The sequence below is a fragment of the Ursus americanus genome, chromosome 7 (assembly GCF_024610735.1).
Source record: "Ursus americanus isolate L20-20 chromosome 7, mUrsAme1.1.p, whole genome shotgun sequence".
Lineage (NCBI taxonomy): Eukaryota > Metazoa > Chordata > Mammalia > Carnivora > Ursidae > Ursus > Ursus americanus.
Window position 1 is genome coordinate 73,045,165 of NC_142133.1, and position 14,863 is coordinate 73,060,027.

The 14,863-nt window shown below is 40.3% G+C and overlaps 1 protein-coding gene across 1 annotated transcript in view; it reads left to right on the forward strand.

Annotated features, from left to right (window-relative positions):
• SMC6 (structural maintenance of chromosomes 6) overlaps window positions 1-10,470 on the forward strand; it is a 68,176-nt gene extending 57,706 nt beyond the window's left edge. Inside the window, exons 23-27 of the mRNA XM_087863848.1 lie at window positions 190-315; window positions 3,641-3,746; window positions 5,629-5,781; window positions 9,039-9,136; window positions 9,962-10,470. Coding sequence (XP_087719974.1) covers window positions 190-315; window positions 3,641-3,746; window positions 5,629-5,781; window positions 9,039-9,136; window positions 9,962-10,076 — 598 coding nt within the window. The 3' untranslated portion in view covers window positions 10,077-10,470. The remainder of the gene's footprint in view (window positions 1-189; window positions 316-3,640; window positions 3,747-5,628; window positions 5,782-9,038; window positions 9,137-9,961) is intronic.
• Window positions 10,471-14,863: the final 4,393 nt, after the last annotated feature.

Genomic DNA, 14,863 nt, shown 5'->3' on the forward strand with positions numbered 1-14,863 from the left:
TTTCCCTTCGGGGCAGTATGTGCTTATTCTGGGAGTATAATTTGCCTGGAGACAGGACACCTGCTATTGCTGGGCCCCTTGGCACTCCCTGCACTCTCCCTTCTTCCCCATTAAAAATATTTGAGATTTTACTTTTCTTTATGTTTCTTCGACTAACACTTACTGAATTAATATTTTTTCATAAAACAGGCAGTATCAAGAAGCAAGAGAAACCTATCTTGATCTGGATAATAAAGTAAGGACTTTAAAAAGGTTTATTAAATTGCTGGAAGAAATAATGACTCATAGATACAAAACATATCAACAATTTAGAAGGTAAGTGCATTTAAAAATATTACCACATATTTTACATTTTCATATTTTTTTTGTTTTCATATTATCCCTTGTAAATAGTAAAATTAAATTCAAAGAACTTTACACAATTCAGTTAAAGAAGAAACCACCAGGGGCGCCTGGGTGGCTCAGTTGGTTAAGCGTCTGCCTTTGGCTCAGGTCATGATTCCAGGGTCCTGGGACAGAGCCCCGCATCAGGCTCCCTGCTCAGCGGGAAGCTGGCTTTTCCCTCTACCCCTGCTTCTGTTCCCTCTCTTGCTGTCTCTCTCTCTCTCTGTCAAATAAAATCTTAAAAAAAAAAAAAAAAAAGTAGAAGAAACTGCCAGTTCTTCCTTTATTGGCCGTTACTTAGGGTCGTGTGATTTAATCAGCAAATTCTGGATTGGAAGAGACTTTTAAAAAGCAAGCTTATCCAGTTTTTCTACTCCATTAGATACCCTTTACTAGGTAACTCAGAGATGGCTGTTCAGTCTCGGCTCACATAGGTCCTTTGAATGGGAGCTCCCTGGCTTTGAAACAGCCTGTGGCACTCTTGGACACTGCGTGTTGTTAAGGGATACAAGTTTTTGATGGGACCTGTTGAGATAGTATCTCAGTTTATGATCATGGATGTAGACTCTGATTTGTTTGCTGCTGTGTCTCCGGTACCTACTACTGTACCTGAAATATAGTAGAAAGTTGATATATATTGGTGCAAAGAATGAACACAAGATCAGAGGAACTGGATATTATATGTACCTGGAAATACTCTCAGGGATAGATTGACGCCAGTGAAAATCACAAACAACAGAAATAAACCAGAGGTCAGTTTATAGGTAGGGATGGCCCTTGACCTACTTGGAGTCAAGACAGGCCTAGTCTTTGCACTTAACCTCTATTTTTCCCAGTGTCATTCCCTCAATGACCTGCTTTTTACCTGTCTTTATACCCAAAACTCTATAATCCTGAGACTATAGAATTAAAAATATATATAGAGAGAGAGAGAGAGAGAGAGAGAAGAGAAGTAGGCTTTGCATGTTTGGTCATATTCTTTAACTAAACTGTAGGTTAGTTTTTGAAATGTGTCCTTCAGTTTTGTAAGCATGTTATTAGGACTTCACATGTATAGGATTTATTTTTATCCTTTTGAGGTTGCTTGTAAGTTTCATTAAATGGGACCTGAGCGGCTGGTCCAGGACCAGCTCTTTCCTGCCTGTGAAGCAATGCCCTTCGGGGTACTCCATTGATACCTTGTGAGTTAGAAGGCTTCTGCCTGTGGGAACTGGGACTGTTCCCAGCTCCAGGTGACCTGTGGGGATTGCTTCTGCTGCTTTGGGATGTTTGTTGCCTCACCCTCACACATGCGGAGAGAGTTCTCAGCTTGAGACTCGTGGCGCCCTCTGTCTGTCCTCTGGAGTTCTCTCTGTGCTGTGCTCCCAGGCTTTGAGACTTGGAGCAGCTTGGCCTCCCCAGACTCCCAGCTCTGTCTTCTCTAACAGGGAGACATCCAGGCTCCGCCTGGGTTTTCGCTTCCCTTCACTCTTTCTGTAAGTAGTGATGTGGGACATCTGTAAGGCTCGATTCATTCGTTTCCCCTATTTTAGAGATCATTTTGACTGGAATTGCCTGTACTGTCTGATATCCAGTCTGAAAACTTGTTTATTCTGTCTAGTGTTTTGTATGTGTCAGGCTAAGACTACAGCCAATGCCTATTTCTATATCTTTTTCAGAAGCAGTGGGGATTGTTTTTATAGTTATCCAGAAAATTTATATTCAAAATATTGTATGTAAAGGTACTCATCTTATAGTTTATTACCTTAATATGTTTCTTCACCACTGACATGTTTTATCTTCATTATCCAGTCTTAGGAGTAGAATAAGAATGATCAAATCTTTAAAATTGTTTATCTCTTTACACTGGAGAACCTTGCCATTTTATGAGGACAGTCTCTCTTAGACATCCCATGTATGGAAGCAGTTGAAGAATACTTATCAGTAGTGGAAGAAAGAAAAGTTAAGAGAAAGTTCTGAAAACCAATTAGCTGTGGTTGCTGTGTCACGAAAGAAAACTCAAGCTATCAATATTTTCTGGGGTGAAGATTAAATGTAGTTACTCTGAAGAAATACCTTAGTGTCATTAAGGAGCAAAGATGTTAAGAAAAATAGGAAGTCTCCTCCCATCTAGATCTTATTTTGTAAATGTCGTTCCCCCCCTTGGAGAAATGGCTGATTCCAGAGCTGGGCAGAGAAGGTACAGATGAGCCTCTTGCTCTGCCAGAAAGTAAGGAAGTGCTCGGAAGACACGGGGATTCATGATAAAGGGACATAAGAGGCAGCCTGGAGAGGCTCCCACTGGCCAAACCTGGGCCCGTGTGAGGGCAGGAATGGATGGTAACCCCATGAATAAAATAAGAATCTGTGACTCCATCCTGATAAATAGAAAAGGGAATAAATACATACATACATACATACATACATACATATGTACATACATACGTACATGCATACGTACATACATACATACATACATACATACATAAGGGACGGAGGGAAGGAGGGAGGGGAGGGAGGGAGGAAGGAAGGAAGGGAGGAAGAAGGGAAGGGAGGGAGGAAGGAAGGAGGGAAGGAAGGAAGGAAGGAAGGAAGGAAGGAAGGAAGGAGGGAGGGAGGGAGGGAAGGAAGGAAGGAAGGAAGGAAGGAAGGAAGGAAGGAAGGAAGGAAGGAAGGAAGGAAGGAGGGAAGGGAGGGAGGAAGGAAGGAAGGAAGGAAGGAAAGGTCCTCCTTAAGGTGGAATGCCATGTGATAAATGGAGTTTGCATTGTGCCAGGCTGTGGGTAAGGTATTATAGGTACAGAACAATTAAGAGATTGTCCTCACCCTTAATGTCTCCATAAATTGAGAGGAGATATGCAAATGAATAGGTCATTTATTTATTATCTTAACACTTCTAGAGTTTAATGTCTCAAGAACAAGATTTATGTCTTCTGTATTAGGGTGATTCCTCATATAAATTGCTTGAATTAATTGATATAGTCATATGGACTGGCTGTAATGTAATCGAATATATTAAATATGGGATAGCATCTTTGTTCATTCTGTGATGTTTGTTTATTATAAAAAGAAATGAAGTGGTAAAAATGTGGGGACACAAATCAAATATAAAGACAAGGGGAAAAAAATCTTAAAATCCTACCTATTAAATGGGCAACCAGTGTTAACATCTTGGCATATTTCTCTCTGGTCTTACATGCTGGTGTAAAGATCATGCTGAATATACGTTTTTTTATCTTTATATTCTTTTTAATGTGCCCCATTTCTTTATTCCAAGGTGTTTGACTTTACGATGCAAATTGTACTTTGACAACCTACTGTCTCAGCGGGCTTATTGTGGAAAGATGAATTTTGACCACAAGAACGAAACTCTGAGCATATCGGTAAGTGTCTTAACTCTTTGTATGCTGCTTATTTGGAGAATTAGCTGCTGCATTTCTTTTGACAGACAGCCACCAAGAAGATAGCTAGGAATTTTATTTTCAGTGATAAATGTTTACCCTCTTTCCACTCCACAGGTTTCTTTTTAGAATTCATATAGCATTTTAAATTATGTGAGTTACTGTAGACTTAGAAAGTCCATAGACTCTGGATTAGAAAGGATTTCTCAGAAGAATGTTCTATCCCTTGTAATTGTCTTTGTACTTATTTCTGAAGGTGTCTGTAGATCCGGCCTCTTTTGGAAAAACAAAGCCACCATATTCAACTTTGCAGAGTCTGTGTAACATCTCGTGTCGGTGAGGGTGTGGACTTGGAACTCTCATACCTTGCCAGCAGGCGTATAATTTGAAAGAACTAATTTGGAAACCTGTCTGGCAGTGTTTATGAAAGCAATTCCACTCTTCAGAACTCTTCAAAAACCGATAAAAAATCACCTGATTAAATGGTGGTGATTGAAGTCAGAATAGTTGTTACGTTTTGGGTTTTATAGTGACTGGGAGAGAACACAGGGTATCTGCTGAGATGCTAGGAATGTTCTGTGTCTTGATCTGAGTAATTAACCAAGTAATTGAGCTGAAAACTTAAGCTTTATCTTCCTCACTGTATATGAATTATACTCTAATAAAAATGAAAAAAAGAAGAAACTCTTAGGAGTGTTTGGATAATTTATCCCCAGAACTAACCGTACAGGACAACTGAAGCTAGCCCTTCCGACATTATCACCCCTGTTATTTGAAAAGAATATTACTGTTTTAAGAATCCTTTAGTTCTAGAGTCTTCGTTTTACAAATAAGGAAACTGAGACCAAAGTCCCATGATAAGTTAATAATAGATCAGGGGTAAAATTTAGATCTCCACAATTAACCTAGGGCTTCATTTATTCATTATTAGAGGTGATACAAAATACAATTTTGGAGCAAAGGACCACATCCTGTTACTTAGTTAGTTCTTGGTTTTATGTGGAGTAGTTTGGTTGGTTGGTTGGTTTGGTTTGGCTTTTTACTACTTCGTTGCTTTTTTGTTCAGATTCTCATAGATTCAGACTTATGGATGATAAAAATTTCAGTGTATGTTTAAATTCAGAATTTTTTATAACCCTTTTGTAAATGAATGCTACTTGAGAGACACATACTTTTCAAATAGTGGATGTGAAAAATATGTGTGTCCGCTAAAACACATATGGTAAAACTTTATGATAGGCAAGCTGACGGTGCCCCGTTTTTCCACCTTATGTCTGGAATTCTGTCCAAATGAAATAGAATTCCTTCTAATGTTGTTTTATACTGTCTCCCCGAGGATATTGTGTAAAAGAGTTTGTTATTAATTTTATTAATTGCTTTTTATTGTCCCTCTGAGCCCTTATTAAGAGGAACTTTTAAAAAAGATTTTACCCATTTCAGTTCGTTGCTGCTGTTATCCCTTGGCCAGTGTGAGCTGCTTTAAGTTTGGTTCTGCTGTCTTTTTGACATTCAGTAATTACTTAAAGCAGCTTAACCACTAGATGTCACTGTAATCCAAGTAACAAAAGATTATTTTAGCACTTAGCAATGTTTGAAAAAAGAAATAAAACAATTTCATTCACAGTAGCATTGGAAATAATAAAATACTTAGGAATAAATTTAACCAAAGCGGGTTAAGAAGACAAAAATCCCACATTTATGGATCAGAATTAATATTGTTAAGTAGATGTCATTTCCATATCACTAAATGATTTTATTTTATTTTTTATTTTTATTGTAAACCCATTCTTTTCTAATGCTAGCCACCTTTTTGTAAAGAATTTAGTCTGATTTTTGCTCCACTTTGTTTTTTAACTCATTTAAGGTTCAGCCTGGAGAGGGAAACAAAGCTGCTTTCAACGACATGAGAGCCTTATCCGGAGGAGAACGTTCTTTTTCCACAGTTTGCTTCATTCTTTCTCTGTGGTCCATTGCTGAGTCTCCTTTCAGATGCCTGGATGAGTTTGATGTCTACATGGTAGTGTTAAGTTTTGAATTCTTAAATTGTTATTGTTGAAATGTGTATTTTGAAAAGAAGCAATTCTTTCTTTAGTTTTACCCATAAGAGAAGGGATCCTGCCATGACATTTTAGTCTGTGAGAGGTGGTAGGGAAGAGCTAAGAATTCTGGTGCTTTCCCTGCTACCCTAGAGACCCTGTCCTGGGCTTCTGCCTCTTCCCTAGCCTGTTCTACCTTCCATTCTCACAGTGGTAAGCATTCCCTTACCCTTGCTTGGACCAGAAGAGCAGCAGATACCACACAAGGGGCAGGAACATTTGACTTGGAAATTATAAACCAAGGATTAACCTCTGCCACTGCTTCCCCGGAGCAGTGGCAGAGGTTTGGACCTCGGTTTCTTCATGCATAAAATAGCATCATTAATCTTTCCTACCTCACAGGGTTACGGTGAGACGCTCCAGTGAGGTCTTACGTGTAAATACACTTACGAGGGCGGAGGCAGTGTGAGCCCTCACCAACCAGCCGTTAACCAGGCTGTGTAACTTCTTCATGCCTTTTTCTTTCCTAAGCCCACTGTAATCTGGGTTTAGACTACAATACTCCAGCAAACCTTGTGTAGCAAAGATCATCAATGAACTTTTAGTATTACTTTAATTCTTTCAAGTATTTGGCACCAGAGACCTCTCTTCTGTCTCCTACGTGTGTCTTCTTGCCAGTTTCCGCTCTCCTCTTTTCTGTTTCTAGTGTGTTCCAAGTTGCCTCCTCTAATGCCATTCCCCTTAAATGTGTGAGATCCTCTTTGTTTTTTATACTGTTGTTGATTTTCCTGGGTGCCATACCCTACCTACACCTACACACTAACACAGACACACACAGTCCCCGGCACTACCACCTACATCCGGGTACTAGCAGATCTGAGTCCTGACACCTCTCTTGCGCTCCAGATCCAGATGTCCAGCCACGGTTAGACGTCATCAGGCACAGCCGTGCCTCAAGCTCAGCAAGTCTTCCGCTCGGAGCCTCTTCCTTTTCCTGAATCCCCTACTTTGATTGGTGGCAAATTGCTGTTACCTACCCGGTTACCTCTCACTGCCAGACCTTTGATGTATCTGTGATCCTTCCTAACTTTTTACTTGCCCATCACGCCTGACCTTCCGAGTCTCTGCTCCTTCCTGTTAGTTTGTCCCTGTCTCCTCACCCCCTACCTGTCGTAACTGCCTCCTGCCCAGATTCCCAGACTTTAATCTTGCTTCTTCCTTGGTCCCTCCCTCACTGGGTGGCCAGGTGTATATTTCTAAAATGAATCTGCACATGGTCACTTACTTGTTTAGGACTCTGTGGCAGTGAATTATCTTATCCGGGACGAATGTTTAATTCTTTGGGTAACCGTGAGATCCTGCGGGAGCTAGTGTCTCTGCACGTCTGTGGCTGTCCTGAGCTGCTTGTGACTTTCCAAACACTGTGCCTCTGCCCGTTGTGTCAGCTTTGTGTACGTCATAGCCCTACTCACCTTCCCAGACTCGGTTCGGATGCGACCTTTATATAACCTTTGTGACCACCAGGCAGGGTTTAGGAACCTCTCAGGGCTCCCTCGGCACCAGCCTACACCAACTCATACTATTATTTTTATATTTTATAATATGAAACATATTATTATGTAATTTTATATTATATACGTTTTACTATTACATATTTTATACATTTGCACTCTGAAGTTACCAACTATGTGATGATATTTCTACCTACCTGATGCCTAGCCCATAGTAAGTACTTACAAAGTGCTCATTCGTGGAATTTATACCTGAGTCCTATATAGTCAAATCCTTCAGTCTCATTTCTCCCCTAGGATACCATTGCTGCAATTGGTTAGAAATTCCTCTGAGAATTGGCTTCAGAGCTAATTCAGAAATCACAGAAGAGAATTGTTCTTACCAGGCACTCAATTTTGTTTGAAATGCCATTTTGCAGTCTTATCACCCATCTTATTTGTCAGGTTTAATTCTGAAAAACTTCTTTCTCATTCAGAAACTTAGAGGTTCTTAATCAGAGTGGCCTTTTGCCCCATTGGAATTATTCAGAAAAATGTACCCAAGTTCTGAAAATCAATCAGAAGCAAATACATATATTTTGGTGGTTTGGCAGCTTTGTTATTAAATGATAGGCCTTCAGGGCAATGTTTTGAAAGGACAACATTCTGCTTGTGCAAGCTCTCGTTATTTTTGTTAACTTTAAGTTAGACTGCTTTACAGATACGCCAGAGGAAAGAATTTCTATAATACAAGCCATTGAGCAATATAATCAGGACGTTGGTCCTGCCTCCAAAACAGTGTGTTCTTAGCCACCAGGCTGTCCTGCCATGGAAGGTTCAGATAGACATTAAAGATACATGCCTATAAACACATTTGGTTATGTTTTCAACTTCTCAGGAGTTTTCGAGGTGCTTTGATTTTTTTTCTCATTGTTATTTGAACTCAGAAAACGTAAGCCCACAGTTTTAATTTAGTTTCAAAACTTGTTATAATGAAGCATTATTTTTATATACACTGATACGCCATTTAACTTATTTTAAAGTTTGAATCGAGGAACTGGTTTATAAATTTAAATTGGTTCAGGGAGCCTGGGCGGCTCAGTTGGTTAAGCATCTGCCTTCGGCCTGGGTCATGATGCCAAGGTTCTGGGATCGAGCCCTGAGTCGGGCTCCCTGCTCAGTGGGGAGTCTGCTTCTCCCTCTGCCCGATGCTCCCCCCACTTGCACGCTCTCTCTCTCTCTGTCAAATAGATAAATGAAATCTTAAATAAATGAGTAAATAGGTTCACATTGTACGCATTGTAGAAAGTGATGGGGTATGGGCAGAAGTTTTAAAACACCTTAATCATTGAGGGAAATTTTGAGAGAATTAGTAACTTTATAGCTGTCACTTTTGATATTGTTCTCCTGAGGGATTAATTATTATTACTGTACAAATTAGATTCATTCTCTAACATTTAGTTGTATCTTTGGAATATTCGCTGATTATTTTAATTGGTAAGTACATTTGAGGGAGAGAGCTGTACTTACAAATAATCTGACTGTAGAAATTACCTGGAAGATAGATATATTCAGTTATTTTCCCTTAATAGTTTTGGATATTCTCTTTCCCTGTATGAATAGTTTGGCATCACGGATAAGGTAATAGGTGATCCCTGGATAAAAATGCGGCGGTTTGTAACAGCCGGCAGAATGCTGCTTTTGCAGGAACATGACTGGTGCAACAGCGATTCTAACTTTTTCTTCAGGACATGGTTAACCGGAGGATTGCAATGGACATGATACTCAAGATGGCAGATTCCCAGCGTTTCAGACAGTTTATCTTGCTTACCCCTCAAAGCATGAGGTAACTTTAAAAAATTCTTCTGTGAATATATACATCGAGTATATAAAAAGGGGAAATAAATGTCTTATTATCTTAATTTTTTAAATGCAAATACATTAATCACCAAGAAAAAGAAAAATCAGTTCCTGTGTCAGGAGATTTTAGAAAATTTTTCCTTTTCAGATATTTAAAATTTTGTTTGTGTTTTCTCCCTTCCATAACAGAAGCAAGTTGGTTGGAATATGATTATTGACTTGTTACTATTTCTCTTTTGACTCTGTTCCTTTGTGGTTATCATGACCCATTAAGAAAGTAATTCTGGAAATTCTGTTTAGACTAAAGACACAGTTCGTGATTTCCCTAGTCTTGGCTCTTTTCCTGGTGACTTAATGCTACCAGTCTTTCTAACCGAAGAGCTCTGTTCTGCAGTCAGTCAGCAGGTATCGAGCACTTACAAGGTGTCGGGCGTTGTGTCACTTAGTGTTCATAGTCTGCCTCTCAAGTGGTCACTTGATCTTATGGGGATGGCAGTTTGTGATTGGGAATATTCAGGTAACCGCTTCCTGGATAGATAAGAACAAGAGTTAGAAATAGTTGGTATATAAATCTCCTCATTTTCTTTTTCTTCTGAACTAAAAGCCCACAGCATTTAGCGGGAAGTTAATTTTTAAAAATGAAAACAAATTATTTATTTATTGCCAATTATATTTCTCCTAGAACTCCGGATAGTCAGCATGTCCCACATAAGCAGATACAGTAGATTGGTGTTTTCATGAGGGGGTATTAGCATTTTTTTTTAATGTGAAAAAATTTTCCTAGTAATCTGAGTAATTTTGCTTCCTCTAGTTCACTTCCATCAAGTAAACTGATTAGAATCCTTCGAATGTCTGACCCTGAAAGAGGACAGACTACACTGCCTTTCCGGCCTGTGGGTCAAGAAGAAGAAGACGACCGAAGTTGACCTGTAACTTCCTGTGCCCTGTGCCGTGTCCTCACGTTGCAGGATTTGTAAAGGGAAACAGATTAGGATTATTTGATGAAATAAAATGAAACTGAAGATAATCTAAAATAAAAGAAACTCCTTTATATATCTGGCCCCAGTAAAATATGTAAATAAGTCTAGAAAGCCTACTACAACCAGCAATTTCAAATTACTGTTTTTTTACTTTGAAGAAATTAATTTCATAGTATTGGTTTTAAATCTTCTTTTAAGTTTGTTTTTTTTTAACCATCTACTTTTATAGATTGTTTTTCAGAAGTAAAATTTTGTACATATGTACATGTACATACCTGTTTAGTTTGGGTTCATTTCTATGGTATTTTGTAAGAATTAAAATAAAAGTTTGAGCACCTGATTATATTTAGTTTTGTTTTCCAGGATATCACATTCTTACTGCAGGGTTGGGGTGCACAGGCGGTCTGTGGGCAGGGACCAGGTTACAGTGGATTTATTGTCTGGTTTCCTTATTAATTATGAGGCACCTGCACGGGACTGTACAACATTACTCAGAATTCCTGCACAGGTCATTTTGTATCATTAGAGATACAATTATTGATTTGGGCTGTACTTTTAATTATCCTATTTCATTCAGATTTAGGATGCTCGCTGTACAGCACTTTGAAGGAGCACCAAAGCACCACCAGCTCTGTCTGACCCAGTGCCTTTCTCGGTCCTTTAACTGTCGTCCACCCAACTAAGCGTCTAACCCGTGTCACACGGGATTGTGACACAGCACCACAGCCTCACCCGCGGGCGGCGTGCTTGCCTGGTTTCAAACCCCTCTCTGTTCATGGGCCAGGGCCCTTGGCTCAGCTCCGGCTCAGCTGCGAGGACCCAGGCTGGGGAGAAGGGCTGGGAAAACCGGAGCTCCTTCTGGAGCAGGAAAGCAGCGCAGAGCCAGAGGCCAGCCTGTTGATGATGAGCTGACATCTGTGACATTAAAGACATGTCCCGATTTTGGAGCTGTTTAAGAATGTGCTTCTTAGAATGATGAAATACAGCATATTGTAGGAAATGGTATTTTTTGACCTTTTTATTTTTTTTTAAAGAAGGCATGAATAGGACTCCTGCCTATATTCTCTTTGATACCAGGGTAAGTGCTGAATTTTTAAGATAGACGTGGACATCCAAGAAGCATTCCCTGTATTGCTAGCAATAAATATTTATGTAATTGAAAAGGACGTATTTTAAGAAAAACAATATTTTAAAAGCAGCAGCACTTCTATTGTTACTGAGAAAAGCTGGATTTTATTTTTTATTTTAGTAGAGGGGGAGGGTGTCTAATTAACCTCAAAGGAGTGGCAAATGAGAAGTCCAAAAATCTGTGCTTTTCTAATCTAAGATTTTACAGAAAGAGGAAATGTATGCTGAAAGTTAATAAACATCCCCCCATACCCATGCAAAGTCTGACCTTTTAAAGGTACGTTTATAACTAGTTTGTATCAAAACTATTTTTTAACATACATGTGCTTTTTCAAATAAAAAATGAAGCAGAATATACCGAATGCATAAACTTATGTTAGCTAAATAAGCTTAGTGTCTGAATCTTTGTGATGGTTTTGAATGTTACAGGTCTCAATACAGATTGGGAAATAGAATCCTCAGGTATCTGAACATCTTTTGTTAAGAGTCGAAGATGATTCATCGCTTTAGCCTCACAAAGTTTTGGTTTCAACTATCATAAGTGAAAATATCTTCAATTAATGTTCTAATTAATAGTAATATTAGTTAGAATAAAAGAAGAAGTTTTTTAAAAAAAATACGTGTAACTTCTAAAAATAAAACTTCAAATGTGTGTGTATTGAGTGAATTCACTACATCATACATAAGGTTCCCGGGAAACAAGGGGCGTGTGCTCCCTTGGACTCTTCAGGGTCCTACCTTCTCAGATCCATGGGGTGGACATGATTAAGATCATTCTCAAAATAACAAATGTGATGAGTTGTAGTAAACCAAGATATAAATAATAGAGTTACTTAGGCCAATAATCAACACAAGATTCAGGCACTGCCTTCTTTTTTCTTAAGTATTTTCACTTCTCCATCCCATCCTCTAGTGTTGCTTTGGTTTTTTCCCCCCCTCACCTTCACGTGTCTTCAAGATGTCTGGAAACCAAAAGGCTTCAATTCTGAGTTAGTAACCATTGTCTGGGACTCGAGCTGGATCGGAAGAGCTGCCTGCCGGGATGGCGACCGAGTGACCAGATCCCCCGTGAATTAGTACCGGTTATCATGTCCCGAGTCAGTGACGCTCTGGTTGGATTTAGGACTTTTTTATACATCATGACAGATGTCTATACTTCGACCAACTTGGATTTTCTGGAGAATTGGTTTGAAACTTAGAGTTCTAGAAGTTCAAACAGTAACTGGTATCTCATGACTTGAACTAAGTGATTGTGGACTGGAAGATACATCAAAATATTATTTAATAGGAACAGCTTTTGCTCTGTAAAGGGTGGCAAAGTAATGTGGATATAAATGAGCTATTCTTTGAGTCAGCAAATGAAATTTTCTTTCTTAATTATTTATAATCTCCATACCTAACCTCTTGAATTTTGGCTGGGGCATCTGGATAGATCCCATAGAAATTAATGTGGCCTGAGAATACTCACTGATCAGCAAGCCTAAGAGGGCTATTGCTGCCTGGTTTTCTCAAGTATAAGAATATAGAGATGAATTCATTCAAAAATGATGACGTTCCTGCCATGTGCGTGCTTGCAACAATTTAAAGCAAGGGGAATACTAGTGTGAGTAATACCAAATCTGCCCTCGGGGAGCTAAAATTCTAGCTCAGGGGAACGTCTACTGTATAGAATTCCAGAGAAGAGTAACTGCTGTGTGTAATAAAGTAGGGTGAGGAGTTGAGTGTGGGGGGGGGGAGGGTGTCTCAGAAGCAGTGTTGAGGGAAGACTGCAGAAGGTAATATCGAAGCAGAGCCGAAATGAGCAAGAGAAAGCTATGGGAAGACCTGGGGCAAGGGTTCCAGACAGAGGAAATGAGTGCAAAGTCCATAAGTGAGGATGGACTTCATGTCCGTGAGTCATGAGGCCCATGTTGGGAGAGCTAGTGAGCAAAGAGGAAGAGGTGCAGAGATAGGCAGAAGGGGAGCATTCGACATCTAACAGGTTTTCAGACCTGGTCCAGGCAACATATTCAAATAATCTCTCTGACAGCTGTGGGAATAGGTTAGCATTCGAGTATGGTGAACGAAAGAAAGCTTTGGCGGTGGTCCAGCTAGGAGGTCATGGTGACTTGGGCTGAAGTAAAGGAGGTAGAAGCATTCAAATGGGAAGTGAGACAGTGGGATTTGCTGGTAATAGTATGGAGTTGTGAGGGAAGAATCCAGGATAATTGGCCTGGGGCCTAAAAACTGAACGATTATGCCGTTCACAGACGGAAGATGCGAGGTGGAAGCAAGCACCCTGGTACTGATGAGTGACATCACACTGGTGAGTGTACAGATGGAAAACAACGTGACTTGAAGAGTCTGGTGATGATATTTCACCTGCAAGATGCTGGGGAAAATCTGAACTTTTTCCCCAAAAATATTGGAAAAACTCAATTACTTATAAGAAAGGACCTCAGGCAACCGGACGTGATTTTACTTAGAGCTCTAATTGACTATCGGTGTCTTGCTATTCCCCTACACATCCTTCGCCTTTAAGCTCTCTGAAGACATCTGTTTAAGCATGTGTTTTGCTTCTTGACATGAGTTCCAACTATGTGGAGGAAATAAGCATCTGGCCTCTTAGGAAAGAAGTTTGTATTGTTCATCCAAGACTGATCCTGAAGGAGTGAATTACAGGAAATATGAAGACTTCAAACAATAGGAATCCCTTGTATAAAGCAAGACTAGGAATCTAATTCCCTTGAACACGGATGGGTCTGTGACTGTCTTGTCATCAATAAAATGCAATGGAAGTGATATTTCATGACTTCTGAGGTCAGGTCAGAAAATTCTAGAAAACCTCCACCCTCTTTGTAAGACTATTTGTGCTGAGCCTGAACCACCATGAAAGTCGTGAGTGCTGGGGCGCCTGGGTGGCTCAGTCCGTTGGCCTTCTGCCTTCGGCTCAGGTCACGATCCACAGGACGAGCCCTGTGTCTCACTCTCTGCTCCGAGGGGAGCTTGCTTCTCCCTCTCCCTCTGCCTGCTGCTCCCCCTGCTTGTGTGCATGCCCTCCCCCCCCCATCAAATAAATAAATCTTTAAAAAAGAAAGAAAAGTCATGAGCACATGAGGCCACCATTCCTGTGAGGAAGCACAAACTAGCCCGGGGGGAGGAGCCCTGAGACTAAGGAAGAGAGTTGCCAACCAGACCCCAGCTGCCGCAGCCCCAGAGGGCTGCAACTGCAGGACCGACCCCAGGCCAGCATCAGCCGCAGGAACCTCTCACAAACTCCTGACCCACGGAAACCATGGAAATAGTAAAACGATTCTTGCTATTAGTAACCACTAAGTTTCGGGGAGGAGTTATTGAGGAGCCCGGTCCCTGAGCCACTCCCATTACTAGCCGCCTCTAGAAACGATTCTGATGTGAGACTTCCTTTTGTTTTACATGACATGGGTGTTCTTATTGTGAGAATGCATTTTACATTTATATATATTACACTGGGCATGAGATTTTGTTTCTATTTTCCCCATTTGGCATTTAAAAGAGGTATGTCCCGAGGGGCCAGGGTGGCTCGGTTAAGTATCTGCCTTCCGCTCAGGTCATGATCTCAGGGTCCTGGGATCGAGCCCCGTGTA